The sequence below is a fragment of the Spodoptera frugiperda genome, chromosome 12 (genome assembly GCF_023101765.2).
Source record: "Spodoptera frugiperda isolate SF20-4 chromosome 12, AGI-APGP_CSIRO_Sfru_2.0, whole genome shotgun sequence".
In the NCBI taxonomy this organism is placed as follows: Eukaryota; Metazoa; Arthropoda; class Insecta; order Lepidoptera; family Noctuidae; genus Spodoptera; species Spodoptera frugiperda.
In genome coordinates, this window is record NC_064223.1 from 2,945,437 (window position 1) to 2,964,166 (window position 18,730).

Sequence of the window (18,730 nt, forward strand, 5' to 3'; positions counted from 1 at the left end):
TAGGGATCGGAATGAAATTTGAAATAGGGGTAAAATATGGTCTGGAATAACACATCAGCCACTTTTTATCCAACCGGACCACGAATGAAGCCGTTGGCAGAAGCTAGTTGATTTATAAAACTGTTATCCATTGCTTTAGTAGAGATTATAGGTAAATATAAGATAAATAGGTGCGTCTCGTTTTTATATATTTAAGCCCCTTATTTTCTAGCTTACTGCACGTTATGATGGTAGGTAACTACAGTTACAGTTTACATTTTAATTTACCACCAATTTATACTACCTAAACCAAAGTTTATACCACCATAATTTGCACGTAGCATACACAAAACCTGTTCATATTTTATTCGTACTACACAACACTACTCACATCTCAGATCTAAGATTAGGTATAATAAAAACGTGTGCATCGTCAATAAAAAATTATGAAGCTTTATTACATTGAGCGTTCAAACAAACGCTCAAAGCTGAACTCCTCTAAAAATATACTGCTCTCGGCGGTTAATCAAAAGTGTCTCGATTTGAGCGTTGTCTGAAAATAAGAGTGTGTTTATTATCTAGAGATTTGCGTCAGACACGCTGGCTGCCCCGACGTGCGAACCCGGTTTACGATACTCACACTTCTTACTTACTAATTGTGTATTTTTAAAAGCATTCCGGTTGTTCTTTGCTAGGTATTGGTATTCAAAATAAATTTGAACGGCCTAGCGGTTTTTTTACTTACCTAATCAAACGAAATTTTCATAACCCCTCTGAAGTACGTACAGTACCTACGTAAGTACCGTTATTGATGGAGTTGATATCACTTATTGATGAAGAACTTAGGTCTGGTCTGAGACAGTGACTCCTCTGGTGTTGTGGGTTTACATGGACGGCGCTGATTGCTTACCATCAGGTGAGCCGTCTGCTCGTTTGCCATAAAAAAACCCCAAAATGTAATTATGAATATCCTAAAAACGGCTGATTCTAATCTTGTTTCAACTTATAAAATAAGCACTTCTTCAGTATAGCCCGATAACAATTAATTAGTTTTTGTAGATATTCAACTAGTGACATCTATTCTCACAACATTAAAATTATACTTTTACTACTCAACACTAGGTGGCGCGATAAAGTCCAATCTCGTCAAGAAACTACATAGTTTGACAGTACATGTATCGCCAACGCCATCTATGTTATAAAGACGTAAACCATACTTTGCTATTCGTCAAAAGATGTCACTAGAACGCATAAAGTTCAGAAAGGTGAAAATATTATGCCTGTATTTTTCTGAGGCAAATAATAAAGCCTCTGTTCAGCAACGATTGTAGGCTTTTCCATTAATATAATCCATAGTAAAAAATATAAATAAAACAGAGAATCTTTGTAAAATGTTTATTTCCATAAATGACAGACTAAAACAACATTTGTCAGCGATTACAATTCACTCTAAACTTTGCATCACTATCTAATGATATTGGCGATATTTATAAAGCTGTTAGTTATTACTACATCTCTAATAGAACATAATCTTCTACAACAATGCTAAGCAGCTGTTTATACGTACAGATTAATTATGGCGATAGAAGCCGACAACAAACGTTCTTTTTTAATATTTTCTTACTTTTACACGTTTATTGTCGACTCGATTAAATTATCACAAAATAGTTTGACTAAGTAATTGTAGTTATAGATAAAATTCATAGGGTGTTGTAACAAAGCCGTGTCAAATATATAAACAAGTCTTCTTCAATAATAAGCAATTAAATATATATTAATTGAATATTATACGATTAGTTATATAATAATAATAATTAAAATAGAGATCAAAGTAATTCTGTACAATAAGACGTGGATGAGGCAACTCTATATTATATAATAATGTTGGAACGGGATTATATGGCATGGAGGTTCAACTTTAACATTCAGACTATTAACACATGTTCACATAAGCCTTGAAAATAACCTTTATATACCAGGCATGAGCCACGAATCGCCCAACAAATAGTCTGCACAATATACGTCATTTAACTATTCTAATCCTTTATAAAACAGAGAATTTGTTAGAGTTTTGATCCTTCCAATTAGTCTACAAATCAGACAAGTTCTAACAAACAAATATTCATAATATTATTTACATATCTAAATACTTTATTCACAAAATGCGATGTCAAAGAAACATAAGAATTACTTCTATACCAATCATAAGTTTAGATCACATGCGCCAACACTTTACATAGAAAAACAGCAAAATATCAACATAAATACATACATATTAGTGACATCGAAACATTATTGTCAATCAAAGTGATATTTGTATGTTGGTAATATCTTTGAAAAGCCTTACGAGCTAGCATTAAAATTATAAGTAAAATAATACATTTTTCATAAGATACAGGTACGGTTTAGGAAAATAACATATAAGAGACATTATTAATATTTTAAAGAGGGATTTCTATATTCCCTTATTTTTTGTTAGTATACACTACACAGACATGTCACATAGCCAGGGAGCAATATATTGTTACCGCATAAATGATTTAAATTCTAACAAAGATTCACATTAGCTCCGTCCAAAATATTACTTCACATTTTATTCATATCAAAAAGCAGTGTAATAATTTCCTTTCATTACACTATCGTTTTTTTAAATAAACATTTATTTACAGATAAAAACGACGTAAAGATGAACATGATGTAATGAGAATGCGTTTAATACTTCGAAGGCCCGCCTTCAATTAAATGAAAATAAATACAATAAAAAAATTCAAAGTCACACATTGCCTTTTTATGGGTTTTAAATTGATTACAGACAGTCAGTATACCCTTAGTACGAGTTTGTTTTAGGTTTCACGAAATTGAAACGAGAACGCGTTAGCTCTGATTCGCTAGCTACAGTACCAACCAATCAGAGCGCGTAATGCACTCTCGATTTCGTAAAACGTAAAGCAAAACTCGTACTAAGTATTTTTAGCTCGTCTACAAGCACATAGTCGTCAAAAATAATTCAAAGGCAATATTTTTTTTCTCAACATTTATACAATTATTCTATGGCAGTTACGTGTCATCGTGATACACAATTTGTATACTTATGTCCGAAATACAAGGTTTATAAGATTAGTCAATCAATTAGTTTCATCTAATATACTAAGAAATCAAGAACCAAATTCCGGCATTCATTAGGCAGTTCAAAAATTATTCAAGCTATATTAATTTCCTATAAGAGGAAATCTTACAAAGCCTTTAACAATGGTTATTATATGTTTCAGTAAAATAGATTATACTCTTTCACTTACAGGTATTCATTTAATAATTATTATACCTTTGTTTTCAATATAATTTCTATTTAAACACGTCAGTTAATCTACGATATCAAATAATAATTTAAAACAAATAATCATCATTTATAATAAATGTTTAAATTAAATTAAATATCCATAAGAATTCAATAAAGGACAACCAAATAATAATAATATCGATCACTTCTTTGGGTCCCTCAAATGCTTTCTAAACCCCATGTTTATGTATTTCTCCTTAGTCTTTTGTTAAACCACACCATTTCATTTTTATCACAGCATTCGACAAGTGTAGCTCAGAAAAGCATATCAAGCTCCTCTTATTTGAAGTCGGCAGTGAGTTGAGATTACAATGCGTGGCATAAAGTGGCTTCAAACAATATTATAAAGACACAATGGTGCAATCGTAATTGGGAATTTAAAACACTTTATTTAGCGCATGTTTTACCACCTTCATATAAGTGCCCGATAAACTTATGTGACAGATAGTGCATACAAATTACGTTCTTAATTTAAAATTATCTGATACATAGCGGCTATCCAGACATTGTGAAACAAGTCCTTAGTATATAAAAACAAATCAGTGAAGATAAATACATATTGGAACTGATTGCTTTAGTTGAGGGCTTAGAAGGAACCTCAAATATGTCTATATTTAGACACTATGCAATCTTTAAAACTCAATGAAATACTATTTATGTGGCCAATTGCTGATATCTTTAAACAAACGCTTTCTTGCAAATATTATATCAGTACTTAAATTTGTATGAGATATTTTATACTTTTGTTCTCGCCACACTAATTACTATTCAATGATTTTACTGATGTTTCTTTGTATTGCTTTCCTTCTGATATGTCGCATTAAATATGTAGTGCACGTAATGAACGAAATACTGAAAGATATCAATAATAAATATGATGCCTAAATATCACTTAACCTAAACCGGAAGGCACTCAATATAGCGTGAGCATTAAAGCGCAGAAAATCATTAGAATTTAACAATATGTAATACAATTAATATCATGATACTATAATTGGGGCATACAATAAATATCAAAATGTCAAGATGGCTGATAATGTCTTTAAGAGATTCATTCATATACAATAAATTTACTTAGTGGAATGGTAGTGCAAACAGCGTCATTTATAGAGTACACACTGGTAAGGTAACCAATACATCTAGAATACTATCGAATCGGTAAACGATAACGTGCTCGATTATATTACATTATGACTAGTTATGTTATGTGCACATTCACACGCCGCGTATACATGTTGCAGTGCATTATCCGATATAACTTGCGTCGCAAACTGTACACTTGTAGCTCAGCGCGTCATACAACAAACGTTTCCTTGAATACAACCTCTCACACCGAAATAATACGAAACATAGTATAATGATAATATCGTACTAACCGGGGTCTGTGAGCGTTAGTGTCAACCCATTGAGAGGTTTTTCACGATGGTGACGTCATGGCTCCGCCGATTGATCTCTTTGGTGTCTTTAGAGAGGTTGGACTCGACGAGTAGGGAGTGTCGTTTCGATGCGTTAAGGTCTTTCTTCCTCCGCACGACGTCGGGGCTGTAAGGTTCTGAGACGCGGCGGTCGAGGTTTCCATGGCTGTGAGACTGTCCGGTCGAGAAGGAGCCTTGTCTGTGCAGCGGCGTCGAAGGCTGTTCTGATGTGTTCGGGAGATAAGTCTGGAACGACGGCCGAGTTTGCGCCGCTTCCATGATGGAATCTATAAAAGACAAAACATTTTATAAAGTTAATTAAATCTGTGATACGTTTTAGCGTAATTTCCAACTTTATCTACAATAAAATAGCGCAATGACATCCTGGCGAAACATAGAATAATAACGAGATATAGGTAACACAGGAGGGTTAATTTAACTACACATATAGAGCATGAAATAATGTTAAACACCAGAGGTACCCATTTCTACGGAGCTCATTCCTTACAGTATTAGCCTAATAAAGATACCCATGCACCCATACCAACCATAGATATAAAAATATAAAAGAAATAAATAATATCAAGTCTTAGGAACTCTTGTAATTGTAGATTGATATTGATTATCATAATCACATGTCTAATTTCTAGCTCTTCATTCGCTACGACAAGATATACGAACATAAAGCGGTGTGGACAAGCACATTGAATATTAAAGAGAACGCAATCACCTCCACGCTGCTAACTTGCTATGTCTGGTTAATGACCTACAATGGGGCAAAACAGACAACAATTTAACATATCCTTGGACATTTCATTTCAGAGATGTTTACATAAAAATATTTATGAAATGTGACAAATTAAATTTGTTTAACATCTCTTCAACAAAATAGTCCAATAAAGCAACTCAAAGTTATGTGACAGTGTATATAACATGTGCAATAAAAACAGAATCATGACAAACGTAGGTACAAAATAAAGATAGATTAAATGAATAATGGGAAAATTAGATGGCCCTATTTTTGTCTTAGTTGTGAAGCGCAAGTAAGAAAACAATATTATGACAATGACGTGTAGCGCAACTATTGCGCAATCAGTTGCGCAAACTGCGCAAAAAGAGAATTCTTATGAAAGCGCATACCTATACAAAAATTTGCTAATAAATGGTATAAACAATGATCTGTATGTGTGACAAAATAAGTGTGTGTTAGTTTAAAATAATGTAAGATTACTTACTGAGTGTGCGCACTAGCCATGGTGCGACTGTCTGTTTCTGGTTGACGGCTGACTGCACTTCGTTCAGAGCGACTGTCAGTTGGTGACTTAGTTCCTAAAACACAAAAAGAGCAGTTTGAGGAAGAACTCCAATGCTTATGAAATGTATTTCATTATTAACTAGATGGATGGTATGGTAGCAAAGATGTTTGGATGACTAGCTTAATTTACCTAACTTTCTTTTAAGCAACATAACGTAAGACCGTTACCAAAAGGGTATGCAGAGGTCCGTATATTAATCTAACATTAACATTCAATGTTCTTCAATTACAAGGCCCATTTAATAGTACCCTGACTTGATCTCCTAGAAAGACGCTCAGCGCGCGATGAGCTATGCTCGGGGTTTCTTTGCGCGAAAAAATCCGAAATGTGGAAAATCGCCAAAGAACAAGAGTTTACCGACATAGCTCACCAGGCTGAAGTGGCAATGGGCAGGCCACGTGTGGAGACCACGAACGGGAAGACGGAGCGAGGTGAGGCCTCCGGCTAAGTGGACCGACGACGTCGGAGTTGCAGGGAACCAACCGGTGCGGGGGGCGAGCTGTCGTTCGACGGGGATGGTAATGATGATGATGATGGTGACAAGGATGATGGTGATGATTTAATAGTGAATGTGAAAACAAAATGTGTATGTAATGAAAACTATACTTACTTGATTACTGCACTGCGCCTGGACGTGCGCGAGTTTCACTTGCGCTAGTTCCAGCTCGAGGTCGCGGACACGTTGTCTAAGGCGCGCCTCTGTCTCGCTTGAACCTTCCTTGTCGTCGCCTTTTTGTTCTTCTGCGAGAAATTTTACTTTTAAAATATATTACTAGGGAAAATCTATTCATAATAGAACTCTTCCATGTGAAACTACTGGAACTAGGAAGCTACAACCTGGCATGTATGTTCCTTCAGGAAGGTTAACGGAGCCCTTTAGAGGATTTTCCTAAATTGCCACACCTTTTGTGTTTTTAAGATTTGTGCGCACGAAATTGCTGTACAAACAGTATGGATAAGTGTAAAAAAAAAGAAAAAGTAATTAATAAATGTTATGTAAGTTTTAAATTATTATTACCTTCCTTATTATCTTTTTGCGCAAGTTTGACGCTGCAACTGACACAGTCCTTCACGTAGTCCTGCAAAGGAAAATAGGATCAATTCGTTGGTAGATTAAGTGCAAAATCGTATGCACGTTGAGATATTTTGCAGTTGTTTACTGACCTGCATGGTGTGTAACTGTTTGTCGAGCCTGGCGCATATCTCGCGGTAATCCCGCGCTACTGCTGAGAAATGGGCCGCTTCCTTCTGACTTTCTTCTGAATTTGTACGGGCCTATAAACACGTAAGAATTATTTAATAAACATATTAATATACCCTTGAGAAACGGAGATTTTCATTTAAAGTGACGTTTTCGTTATCACTCGTGGAAGTTTGTTTGAAGCTAGTTGGTAGGTACATGCAATTAAAAGACGTTTTTCACATATAATTTTTTTGGGCTAGGCGAGAGATATACTTAAGACTCTTACAAACTAAAAACCACCCCATTCCTACTCTTGCTTTTCGCGCCGGATTCCCGATAAACCCTCTAGGTGTTTTCAAATACGTACCTCAGTTAACTGTGCTTCTAATAATTCTTTCTCCTGTAGTAACTGTGTGTTGATAACCTTTAACCTCTCGAGTTCAACGTTTATTTTCTCTTTTTCAGCAGATTCTGAAAAGAAGAATACAATTTTAGTCACAAGTATAACTACAATTTCTTTACTAGCACTAAACCATGTCTATTTAGAATTTATACGATACTAACCTTTAATAAATTTCTCATACTCCTGTTGGTATTTGGGCAATCGTTTCACTTTAATACTGCACGCCAGCTTCACAATTTGGCGAGACGATTCTTCCGCCCGACACTTCTTTGGCAATGTTACTCTGTAACAAATATAAATACAATAATGGTTTGAATGTTCTAATTAATATACAGGCTATGTCTTAACTTCCAACTAGTGGTCGCCTAGTGGTCGAAATTCGACCATATACGATTTAATTTACAATACCACTTAACATACCTTCAAGGATAATTTTTATTCAACTCAAACTCAAACAAACTCTTTTATAAAACTCTATTCATATGAGACGTCAGAATATCATCGCAATGTCTATTGATTTTGACGTTTTGTCAAATACGATCAGATACTATGCATGTGTGTGTAATGTTTTATTTATTGATTTAATGTAATTTATAAGCATTATTTTTGAAAAATATTAGCGTTCTGCACTTCTCCTACACATAAACTACAAGTGTACCTACCAAATCCTACGTTCGCGCAATTTTCGTAAAAAGGGGTCCAAAAGTTTTTGCATCACGTATTAATATATAGATTTTAATTCTAATGGCGTCTTCATTAGTGAAAATAAACCATGGATAATCAAACCAGGAATACACTATTCTCTATCAATTTAAATATCAATGGCAATTATTTCCTTATAAATGACATTAACCTTAAGACACATTTAGTTTTATATGTTTTCGTTAACTTTGAAGCTTAGAATATTGTGTTATTGATACGCAGACACATATTTGAATAATACTGTGGCGACACTGACAAGTGACAGTTGACAGATGACAGATGTCGCACATAGACTATCGACGAGCAAATCAACGGATGACGTCACAAATATCCTGCATCGCACATATGAAGTTTACATGCGAATTAACACGGATAGAAAATCCCAACGAACAACAGTAGGGCAGAAAGCCCGCCAGGCTGATCACCTCGCCTGGTCGGAGGATCCTCCTTTTCTTAGGGAACTTTACTCGCTGTTCCCTAAAGTGGTGACCCCGACGTGATTGAAACCAACCTTCACGGAGCAGATCAGCACCGTCATCCTTATCGCCATCTCCCTCACCCATCACTTCTCCGCTGAGCGGTAATCAAGTCGCAGCCAACCAGCATCCTCGGCCTCATCAGGGACCACCACACGCTACATCGAAGATATGCAGCCTGGTTCTTCCCTACGGCCTCATCAGCGTCTAGGCACAGCACTCTGCACACGGTCTGAGGACGTCTTCCTCCCGTCAACGCAGACGCCAGCCACTACGCACCTACCCTCGCAGCATCTATTCCCCGACTCACCGTGGGACACTGCGAGCTTCACTACTCCGACTCACTGGAGTATCACCCTGCACCGCTCACCCGAGTCACTGGGCATTCAGTGGCACAGTTCCGACTCACTGGAACTAAGGGACATTCTACACTGGCTCTGGCACCGCTCATCTCAAGCATCGACAGCCGTCTCAACAGGATCGACCTCCGGTCTTGGGGGGGAGTGATGTGGCGACACTGACAAGTGACAGTTGACAGATGACAGATGTCGCACATAGACTATCGACGAGCAAATCAACGGATGACGTCACAAATATCCTGCATCGCACATATGAAGTTTACATGCGAATTAACACGGATAGAAAATCCCAACGAACAACAGTAGGGCAGAAAGCCCGCCAGGCTGATCACCTCGCCTGGTCGGAGGATCCTCCTTTTCTTAGGGAACTTTACTCTCTGTTCCCTAAAAGTGGTGACCCCGACGTGATTGAAACCAACCTTCACGGAGCAGATCAGCACCGTCATCCTTATCGCCATCTCCCTCACCCATCACTTCTCCGCTGAGCGGTAATCAAGTCGCAGCCAACCAGCATCCTCGGCCTCATCAGGGACCACCACACGCTACATCGAAGATATGCAGCCTGGTTCTTCCCTACGGCCTCATCAGCGTCTAGGCACAGCACTCTGCACACGGTCTGAGGACGTCTTCCTCCCGTCAACGCAGACGCCAGCCACTACGCACCTACCCTCGCAGCATCTATTCCCCGACTCACCGTGGGACACTGCGAGCTTCACTACTCCGACTCACTGGAGTATCACCCTGCACCGCTCACCCGAGTCACTGGGCATTCAGTGGCACAGTTCCGACTCACTGGAACTAAGGGACATTCTACACTGGCTCTGGCACCGCTCATCTCAAGCATCGACAGCCGTCTCAACAGGATCGACCTCCGGTCTTGGGGGGGAGTGATGTGGCGACACTGACAAGTGACAGTTGACAGATGACAGATGTCGCACATAGACTATCGACGAGCAAATCAACGGATGACGTCACAAATATCCTGCATCGCACATATGAAGTTTACATGCGAATTAACACGGATAGAAAATCCCAACGAACAACAGTAGGGCAGAAAGCCCGCCAGGCTGATCACCTCGCCTGGTCGGAGGATCCTCCTTTTCTTAGGGAACTTTACTCGCTGTTCCCTAAAATACCATACCTAAAGTACTTGAGTACCCCTTCGAAGTCGTGCTGCAACAGATCCTTGCGCGAGCGGGACAGTAGCGCCAGCGCCACTTGGAACAGGGTGTCGATGCCTTGCAGCAGGAACACGTCCAGGATGTGGTATACCTAGAAATGTAACATACCATGACGAAATCTCTTTTTGGTGTAAGGAAGCTGATATAAGGTAAGCGTCCACAGACCGTACGTATCATACGCATCGCACGCATTCTTTATGACGTCATCGCTCGCATCGTAAGGAGACATTGTGATGATGCGTTCCGTACGGTACGGATCAGTGGACAAACAGAGACTATGTCAAAAGATATACTATGTAATTTACATTACATACTAATACATTGACCAAAAATTCTATTCGAACTAGAACTTTGAGTAGTATGTCTATATCTTAGTATTAAATATCAACTTACCAAGGGCAGAGGGAAACGCGCAGTGAACACGGTAAGGAACCACTGCGACGCGAACATGTGTGGCTCGACGCCCAGCTCTTGGAAGTGAGCGCGCAAGTCCGTTAGTTGCTCCTAAAATACAAACAAAATAATATATTTATTCTCTTGAAAATAAGGCTCATTTTTAAGTGTAGTTTTTAAGAGACTACAAACTTGTTTTTGGACAGTATTTTATTCTATTCTTAATCGTATTGTCAATATGATAAGGTTGATTGTTACTTGAAGAAAAGTATAAACTTCACTATTTCACTCTCTTCTAAGATCAGCAATTTTTAAGAGACTAAAATCTTTTTAACAGTATTTTATTCTATTTTTAATCGTATTGTCAACATAATAAGGTTGGTTGTTACTTGAAGAAAAATATAAACTGCTATTTCACTCTCTTCTAAAATCAGCAAGACACTCACCTCCATTAACCTGTCGAGTTGATGCAGCCTCATGTAGAGAGCTTCGAACCCGTCCTTGTACAGTTCACGTAGACCGTATCCGTACATAAGCCGGACTAGTAGACAGAACGCTTGCTCTTCTGGCATCTACAAATAAAGTAAAGAAATCCATTAGCAGACAGTAATTAATCGTAATAAAAACATTGTTTATAGCGAGAACAAACTGAAATGTGTATATTCTATATTTAGATTGCTTAATAATTCACTTAAATTTTTGACATCCTACTTAAATATTCTCTCACAATATGTCTTCATTCAGCTCAAAATTACGGAACCACATTATCCAATATGATAGGACACCTTTCAGTTAAGGATCCCCCCACTGCTAAATGTGAGGGTGATCTATACCCTATATTTTTTGACACACGTCTCAAATAACACATTTATTTTTATTAATTAATCAGCAGAGTTGCAATTATATTCCTTTTACATTCTAAATACTCACATGTAAAAGCAAGGTAGCAGCCAAGAAGCTGAGTCCCTGGCAGTATCCGACCTCGTGGTCATACACGGCGTATGCCCGCGCCATCCGCAGCAGTGAGTCCTGGCCCAGGCCGCCCGCCTCGCGGAAGAAGTCGTGTGCGGGGAACGTACGCGCTATGTCGCGCTGGATCACTGCCTCGAAGGGACAGTCCTGGGAAGATGAGCGGTATGTTTAGTTAATGTTTAAACATACGTAAGAAGTGAAAGACAGTAGTAACACAAGATTTCAGTAGGTACCAAAAAAACTGTATTTACGGAACTTACTGTGTTGTACGGAATTTTGTTTATTATGAGGGTACTCGCTATTGGGCTAAGGCCCTCTATTCTTGAATAGAAATGATGAGTATTAATTACATACTACAACATAACTCGATTATGGTGGAGTGGCCATATCAAACTTATAATTTAGTTAGAAGACTAAACATGCTCAAAGTTTTATTTCCATTATTATGCCAGTCCCGTAATGATGCCTAATTATTGCTAGTTAACTTTCTAAGAGTTAACTAATAAATGTATTACCTACCTTGCTAATAAGCGTCCTATAAGTCTCCATGAGCTTGTCGTTCTGGTCGACTCCAGCCAAACGGAGCCATACCTCGCCGCGTAGAGCTTCAGGTACTCCGACACGTACTAAGTGATTTAATGCGCGTGGTCGAGGGCCTGTCCAGCTGTGAACCAACAATATAATAAGTTTATTATGTTCATGAAAGTGTAGGAATTGACTATATTTAATGCAACAGTTGACTGTTTAGGAGCTATTCATTGTGATCGTTTAACTGTCAGGTAACTCTAATGCGACGTCTTGCATGAGCGATCTGGAAGCGAACGCGAAACGTTGTACTGCAGCGCGAAAAGAACAAACTGTCGAAATCTATTGACGTGGTCTACGTGATCAGCTGCACGTGGGATGCGGTAAGCGATCAATTGGTTTAGTCACACCGCATCGCGTTGATTTGCGTGGCACCACACCGCGTCGCGTTCGCTTCTAGATCGCTCACACAAGACGTCGCGTAAGTTGGATTGTCTCTTGTGTCTACTACATACAATAACTGTGTACTACATACAAAAATGCTCAGGGTAAGGATAACACCCATCTCAGTGGAGTACAGTGACAAAGGAAGTAGTCGTAGCTCTTACCTCCTCAGTACTTGAGCCCAATTGACGAGCACATCTTCGCCGCAGTCTTTGGACACTTCACCCGTCCCACTCAGAAGTGGTTCGTCGCCATCTGTAAATATCATACATAACATTTACATTACAATCACATTTAATTGTTTTAATTCTTCTGTAAATTCTATTTACTTAATTATTATTAGATTTCAAAGTCAAAGTCAAAATTATTTATTTCAATTAGACCAGGAAGGCACTTTTGAACGTCAAAATTCAAATTTTTTCGATTCATGTTTTTTCATGTAAATGATTGGCAGAAGTGTCAGGGTCCTGTATAATTGAATAGTTTCTAAGATAACATTTCCATACAATAATACCCTCTATCTATCAGTCTATTTATAATTCATTAATTTGAGGATTATATATAATTATTTAAACTTTCTAGCAAAATTTTGAGAAACAAGTACAATATTTGACTCAAGAATTTGATGACTACGATCTTAAACGATCTACAAAAGTTCATATAAAAGTATCGTTTTTGACATTTCGATAACAGTATTGAATAAAATAGTTAGAAAGTCTAGTTATCTAATCACCTGTAATTAATAATTTCGTTTGTATATTTTAAAGCACTTACCAGAATCAGGCTCAGACGGCGAGGGCGGTGCGGGCGCACTGGACAGCGGTGACGGCAAGAGACTTGACAGAGACAGTGGCAGGTTCAAGCGAGACCTGTCCAACTCGTCTGACGTCTCGATACTGGCCACCTCGTACTGGAGCTGGCCCAGTGTGTCTACAGACTGAAACGATATATGTAGTTTTAATTATAGTAATATTATATTAGGAATAGTAATAGTGGAGGCTTGTAATTAGCTATCTATTGTTAGTATAATATTTTAATATTACTTTTTATTTGTTAGTCTGTAAGCCTTCTGTAAAATGAAATAAATAAATATTATGATATCCTATAATGTAAAGCTAAAGGGTTTGTTTGAACGCGCTAATCTCCGGGACTACTGATCCGAATTAAATAATTCTTTGTGTTGGATAGTGCATTTATCCAAGGAAGGTTTAAAGGCACCAAAAATCACGTTACGACCAATAGGAGTCGAGCAGAGCCGGCAATACCATGCGGAAATAGCCAGTTAATATTAGAAGTAGAAAAGATTTGTTTGTTTAGATTGACTAGTGGATCTTACCTCTTTCAGATTAATATAAAACTGTTGAACGAGTGGCCTCTTCGAGTAATACCAGAACCGTTCAGTAGGCGGGAATATCTTGACTGGAGTCTCGATTACTAGTCTGTGAATAGAATAACAAATGAGACATGAGGAAAAAGTTTAGCTATAAAAAATCTCAATACATAATAATACGTATCTACTATTTATTCTTTGAGATTTAAAAGGCAAAGTGACGTTATGTTGAACAATTGCAACCCTAACAATAGCTACATGGGTATACTGTATAAGGTATGCAGCAAATTAATTATATAACTAACTGTTAATCGAATATTTGATTACTTCCCAATATTCCTATTCCCTCGATTACCTAACAAAACCCTTAAATTCCTTTCCCCAAACAGGCCGATAGCGCACTTGTAACGCCTCTAGTGTTTCGGGTGTCCATTGCTTACCATCAGGTGATCCGTGCCTAGTGTTTCGGGTGTCCATGGGCGGCGATGATTGCTTACCAACAAGTGATCCGTCTGCACGTTTACCGGCTTATACCATAAAAAAAATATCTAAAGCTAACATTTAAACTAAGAAACCCACCTCAAAGGGTCAGGTATCCCCCTGATGACCAGATCCAATGCGAGTGACATGTACGCGGGCGCGCCGTCCCCGCTGGCTACGTTGAACGCGGCCAAGGCAGACTCCCCGGCGTTCCACAGCGCGCATACTGAACAACCAGACCCGCCTGACGATCCACTGACCTATAAACGTCATGAAATATTGAACCATTTTTTTTAACGTTGTCCCACACTAGTATTTTCTTCTCTGTCGTAGGTGTGTTTACAAACATACAAGTTCACATACACATGACACCCACACCCGAAACAACAATTTGTGGATCACACAAAGTGTTGCTCCGTGCGGGAATCGAATCGGCTACCCGTTGCGCAGCAGCCAGTTGCCCAGCCACCACACCAACCGTGCACTTCTATTTCGTTACTATAGAAGTGGATAGTAACGAAATAATTTTTTTGAACACTCAGATTGAAGTTTTAACTTTTGCATTCCATAGTCTAGTTTTAAAGAAATATTAGCGTAAGTTTCAAAACATGTAACATGTATTATGAAATCGTATGTTTGTAAAGGCACCCAAAACACAGGAGAAAACGTGTACCTAGTGTACGGAAAACATTTCTAAAAAAAAAGGTAAGTAAGATACAACATTTAAATAAAATCTGTTTAAACTTTGTGAACACAGACGTTTGTTCCAAAGGTCTTTTGTTATGATTGTTACACTCTATTTCTTAGTAATATGGGTAAAAAAATATGTGGATATAAATGACACTTACCATCTCCAGCAACCTCATGTCTGAATGCTTCACGCTCCTACCTGGAGCAAGGAGAATACCGAAGCAGCGTTCGATGTACAATCCACCGGTGTAGGTTGACTGGAAAATAAAGATTACATATAAATAAAAAAAGTCTATATCCCATATCGCCAGGTAATAAGAAAAAAAAAATACAGGACTAGTTTGAAATTGTTCAAAAGATTTAAAATCACATTCCAATACTTATTGTTGACATATATGGTTTTGGTACTGTTTACATGGTGTAGGTACTACTAGTGAAAAGTGTTTTATTTTTTTGGAAAATTAAATACATGATATTAAGTACTTCGACAGTAGTGAGTTGTAAAACTTACTAATACAAATTTAGTCAATAATAATAAAATCTAACCTGTGGGTCATCAGACTCTGGCTGTATGTTGTTGGTGACCTGTTTCACATTGATGGTCACTTGTTTGTCTATGCCACCGCGCAGCTTGAAGCCGAGACGCTCTTTCGGCACATGGCTGAATGTACCCTGGAAAAAGGAAACACATTTTTTTAACATAATGATATTTGAATAATAACCCACAGAATAAAGATAATATCGCACCTTCGGTAAGACAAGGGCCGAAGTGCTAAAATTTCCGAAAATGAATTAAATATGCCAAAGTGCCTATAAAATCTATTAAAATCTTAAAACGTCCGTCCTGAAAAATATTAATATTAGCACTTGCGCTTGTTTTACCGAAGATGCGATATGTTTATTCATTTACATCCTCATATCTAAGCATAAAACATTGCCGGTGAAAAGTCGACGGTCAATATAATAAGAAAGTACCTAAATCAAATTTTACCTTCGCGTCAGTCTCTTTGATATCCACGGTACATTCAAGTACGTGCATCAGTTGCATCGGTGGTACTGCGGGTCCGGTGCCTTCAGTGAGCGAGCCGGTCATTGAGGGCGCAGCGCTCAGGTCACCCACCAGGGATGACGCCATCGAGCGGGGGATACGCTCAAATGCTTTGGCGAAACAACCTGGAAAAAAGAAAGAATTATTTTATTACATAAATTTTCTTCATCTCCTAAATTATATCCATTATATGGATGTGATCTTAACGTTCAGAGGCTAAGAATAAGGCACAATATGTCATAATTATCAGAGTCTAAGTTACATATCGGTCAAAATGAACTATGTAAGAAGACTGAAAATACTTGCAACCACAAAAATACAGAGTAGTAACATAAGTAGGCATTCAACCTCTTTAGAGTTAAAAAAGATGAATGTTTTTTTTTTTTGTAAGGGGGAACGTGATCTTATGGCATCTCCCGCCTTGGGTGAGGCGAGAGGGAGTGTCAGATTCTTACTGACTAAAAACCACCCCGTTCCATTTCCTGCTTTGAGCCGGAGCCCCGGTAACCTGTTACGTTGTCCACAGCTTCGTATCGGGCAAGTGGAATATTACTATACGAATTCATTTCACAACAGTTCCAACAATGAAGAACATACACCAATATAAACAAATGAATATGAACGTCATAAAACTTCAGTCTTATTAGAATAAATTGAAAAGTGTTCCTAATTGACGTAAAACCTCCTCAATATATGAGGTCGCATCATTTGACCTCGGTTGGGTAAACAATAACAATGTTATCGCGAGCTCTGCTTGACCGTTAGGGAAATATATTACACAACTCGATGATAGTGTAGAGGTTGTAATGTGAGCAAGAGCATAATCTGACTTTGGTCAGAGGTCAGGAGGAGTCAGCTGATAGGTAAAAGAGAGATAGGTATTGTAAATTTAAATTTTTAGTACGGAAAAATAATATTTGGTGTGTTAAAATGCAACCAGATGAGACAATATGAATTATTCCTTTATTTATGGAATTGGAGGCAAACGAGCAGACTGTTCACCTGATGGTAAGCGATCAGCTCCACACCCATGGACACCCGCAATACCAGAGGAGACACAGGTGCGTTGCCGGCTTTTAAAAAGGAGTAGGCTCTTTTCTTGAAGGTTTGAAGGTCGTATCGGTTCGGAAATACCTAAATTCCTTTACCTAATTAATCAAATTACGATATAATGGCGCATGAATGAGAGGAGAGACTGACTGAAACGTTCCAATATGCTATTTAATCAATATATTTTGTACTGCATTAAGATTACAAGCTACTTCTCTTTTATAAGACCTTTTTATACAGAATTTCACGATACCTAATAAATAACCGAATGATTGAGCTCACTCATCGCCTGACTGGAAATGTAATAACTTGCTAAGTAGATCGCTAACACTGTTACTCAAGTTTTATTACTATGCAGACGCCGTATCACTCGAGCTATGAGCTCATAATGCAGACCCAAATACTAAGTCATAATGTTATCCTTATAATAAAATTTGTAACGTCACTATAAATTCTGCATGTTGTTTCACTTGTGCTATCAGAGTTGCTTATGTGTTATTTGGGTCTATAACCTACATCTGTGTTACATTTCATCCAAATCCGTTCAGTAGTTTTGCGTGTAAGAGGACAAACGCACATACAGCAATGCATTTTCAATATTAGTAGGAGAAGGACATAAACAAACAAGACTATTTACTATGTGTTACACATTTGTGCTGCTGTGGAAAATGTATCTACAGAGAATAGTGACATATAGAGAAATATTAAATCATAATTACATGTTAAAAAGTGTGACCTAAAATGGTTGATAAATATAACACTGACTAAACTGTCCTTGTACAGAAGGGCGACCCATACAATGAGAGATGATTAATACCATGTGTTAGTATTTACTGTATTTAGTAACTATTATCGACGCGTATCGAGTGAGTGGGCGGAAACCAGATAGAGGCTAGACTATGGCTAACTAAAATATTTTACTAGAACCAACGTACCTATCAAGGTTAATTAATTAGGTGACTAATTGGACAAATCAATTTTTGTTTGCCTACAATTTATGGAAACTTCATTAAAATTAAGGTTTTAGACATTAAGCTGTATTAAACATTATTTATCTAAGTTAATAAATTATTTGTACCTTTAAGTACTCAAACAATAATACGAAGAGATACACTCAAAATTCACAACACAAACACTGTATGAAGTACTCCCAAAAAGCACAATAATAGTTTAAGATACTAAGCTGTCATAAACACTATATATCCTAGTAACTAGAATTAATTTGTACCTGAATTTATTCAAACAACACACAAAGAGATGTGCTCAAAATACACAACACAAACAAACACCCACTATAATGTACCTACTCACTAAAAATCACAATAAAAACAATCCTTATAAAGCAAATTCCTACCAAATTAGTCTCACAATAAGGTATATTTTAATTTACAATTAAAAAAACAACAGAATACAAGCGTTTTCCACTGAAACAAGAGAGTAAATGAAC

General features: G+C 37.7%; 1 protein-coding gene across 8 annotated transcripts in view; it reads right to left on the minus strand.

The window, feature by feature from the left end:
* Positions 1-1,360: 1,360 nt before the first annotated feature.
* LOC118262448 (rab GTPase-activating protein 1-like) overlaps positions 1,361-18,730 on the minus strand; it is a 37,621-nt gene continuing 20,251 nt past the window's right edge. For 6 of the 8 annotated variants that reach the window (XM_035573797.2, XM_035573795.2, XM_035573799.2 and 3 more), the window contains 19 exons: positions 16,177-16,358; positions 15,732-15,857; positions 15,344-15,442; positions 14,595-14,755; positions 14,022-14,124; positions 13,460-13,622; positions 12,850-12,940; positions 12,236-12,380; positions 11,675-11,863; positions 11,191-11,316; positions 10,745-10,855; positions 10,312-10,442; positions 7,795-7,916; positions 7,598-7,701; positions 7,212-7,322; positions 7,066-7,126; positions 6,658-6,788; positions 5,967-6,060; positions 1,361-5,018 (listed from right to left, as the gene is read on the minus strand). In XM_035573797.2, the coding sequence (XP_035429690.2) occupies positions 4,714-5,018; positions 5,967-6,060; positions 6,658-6,788; positions 7,066-7,126; positions 7,212-7,322; positions 7,598-7,701; positions 7,795-7,916; positions 10,312-10,442; positions 10,745-10,855; positions 11,191-11,316; positions 11,675-11,863; positions 12,236-12,380; positions 12,850-12,940; positions 13,460-13,622; positions 14,022-14,124; positions 14,595-14,755; positions 15,344-15,442; positions 15,732-15,857; positions 16,177-16,358 (2,555 nt within the window). In that variant the 3' untranslated portion in view covers positions 1,361-4,713. Of the gene's footprint in view, positions 5,019-5,461; positions 5,498-5,966; positions 6,061-6,657; positions 6,789-7,065; positions 7,127-7,211; positions 7,323-7,597; positions 7,702-7,794; positions 7,917-10,311; positions 10,443-10,744; positions 10,856-11,190; positions 11,317-11,674; positions 11,864-12,235; positions 12,381-12,849; positions 12,941-13,459; positions 13,623-14,021; positions 14,125-14,594; positions 14,756-15,343; positions 15,443-15,731; positions 15,858-16,176; positions 16,359-18,730 lie in introns of all 8 variants that reach the window. The other 2 variants (XM_035573798.2, XM_035573796.2) reach the window with 2 other exon arrangements.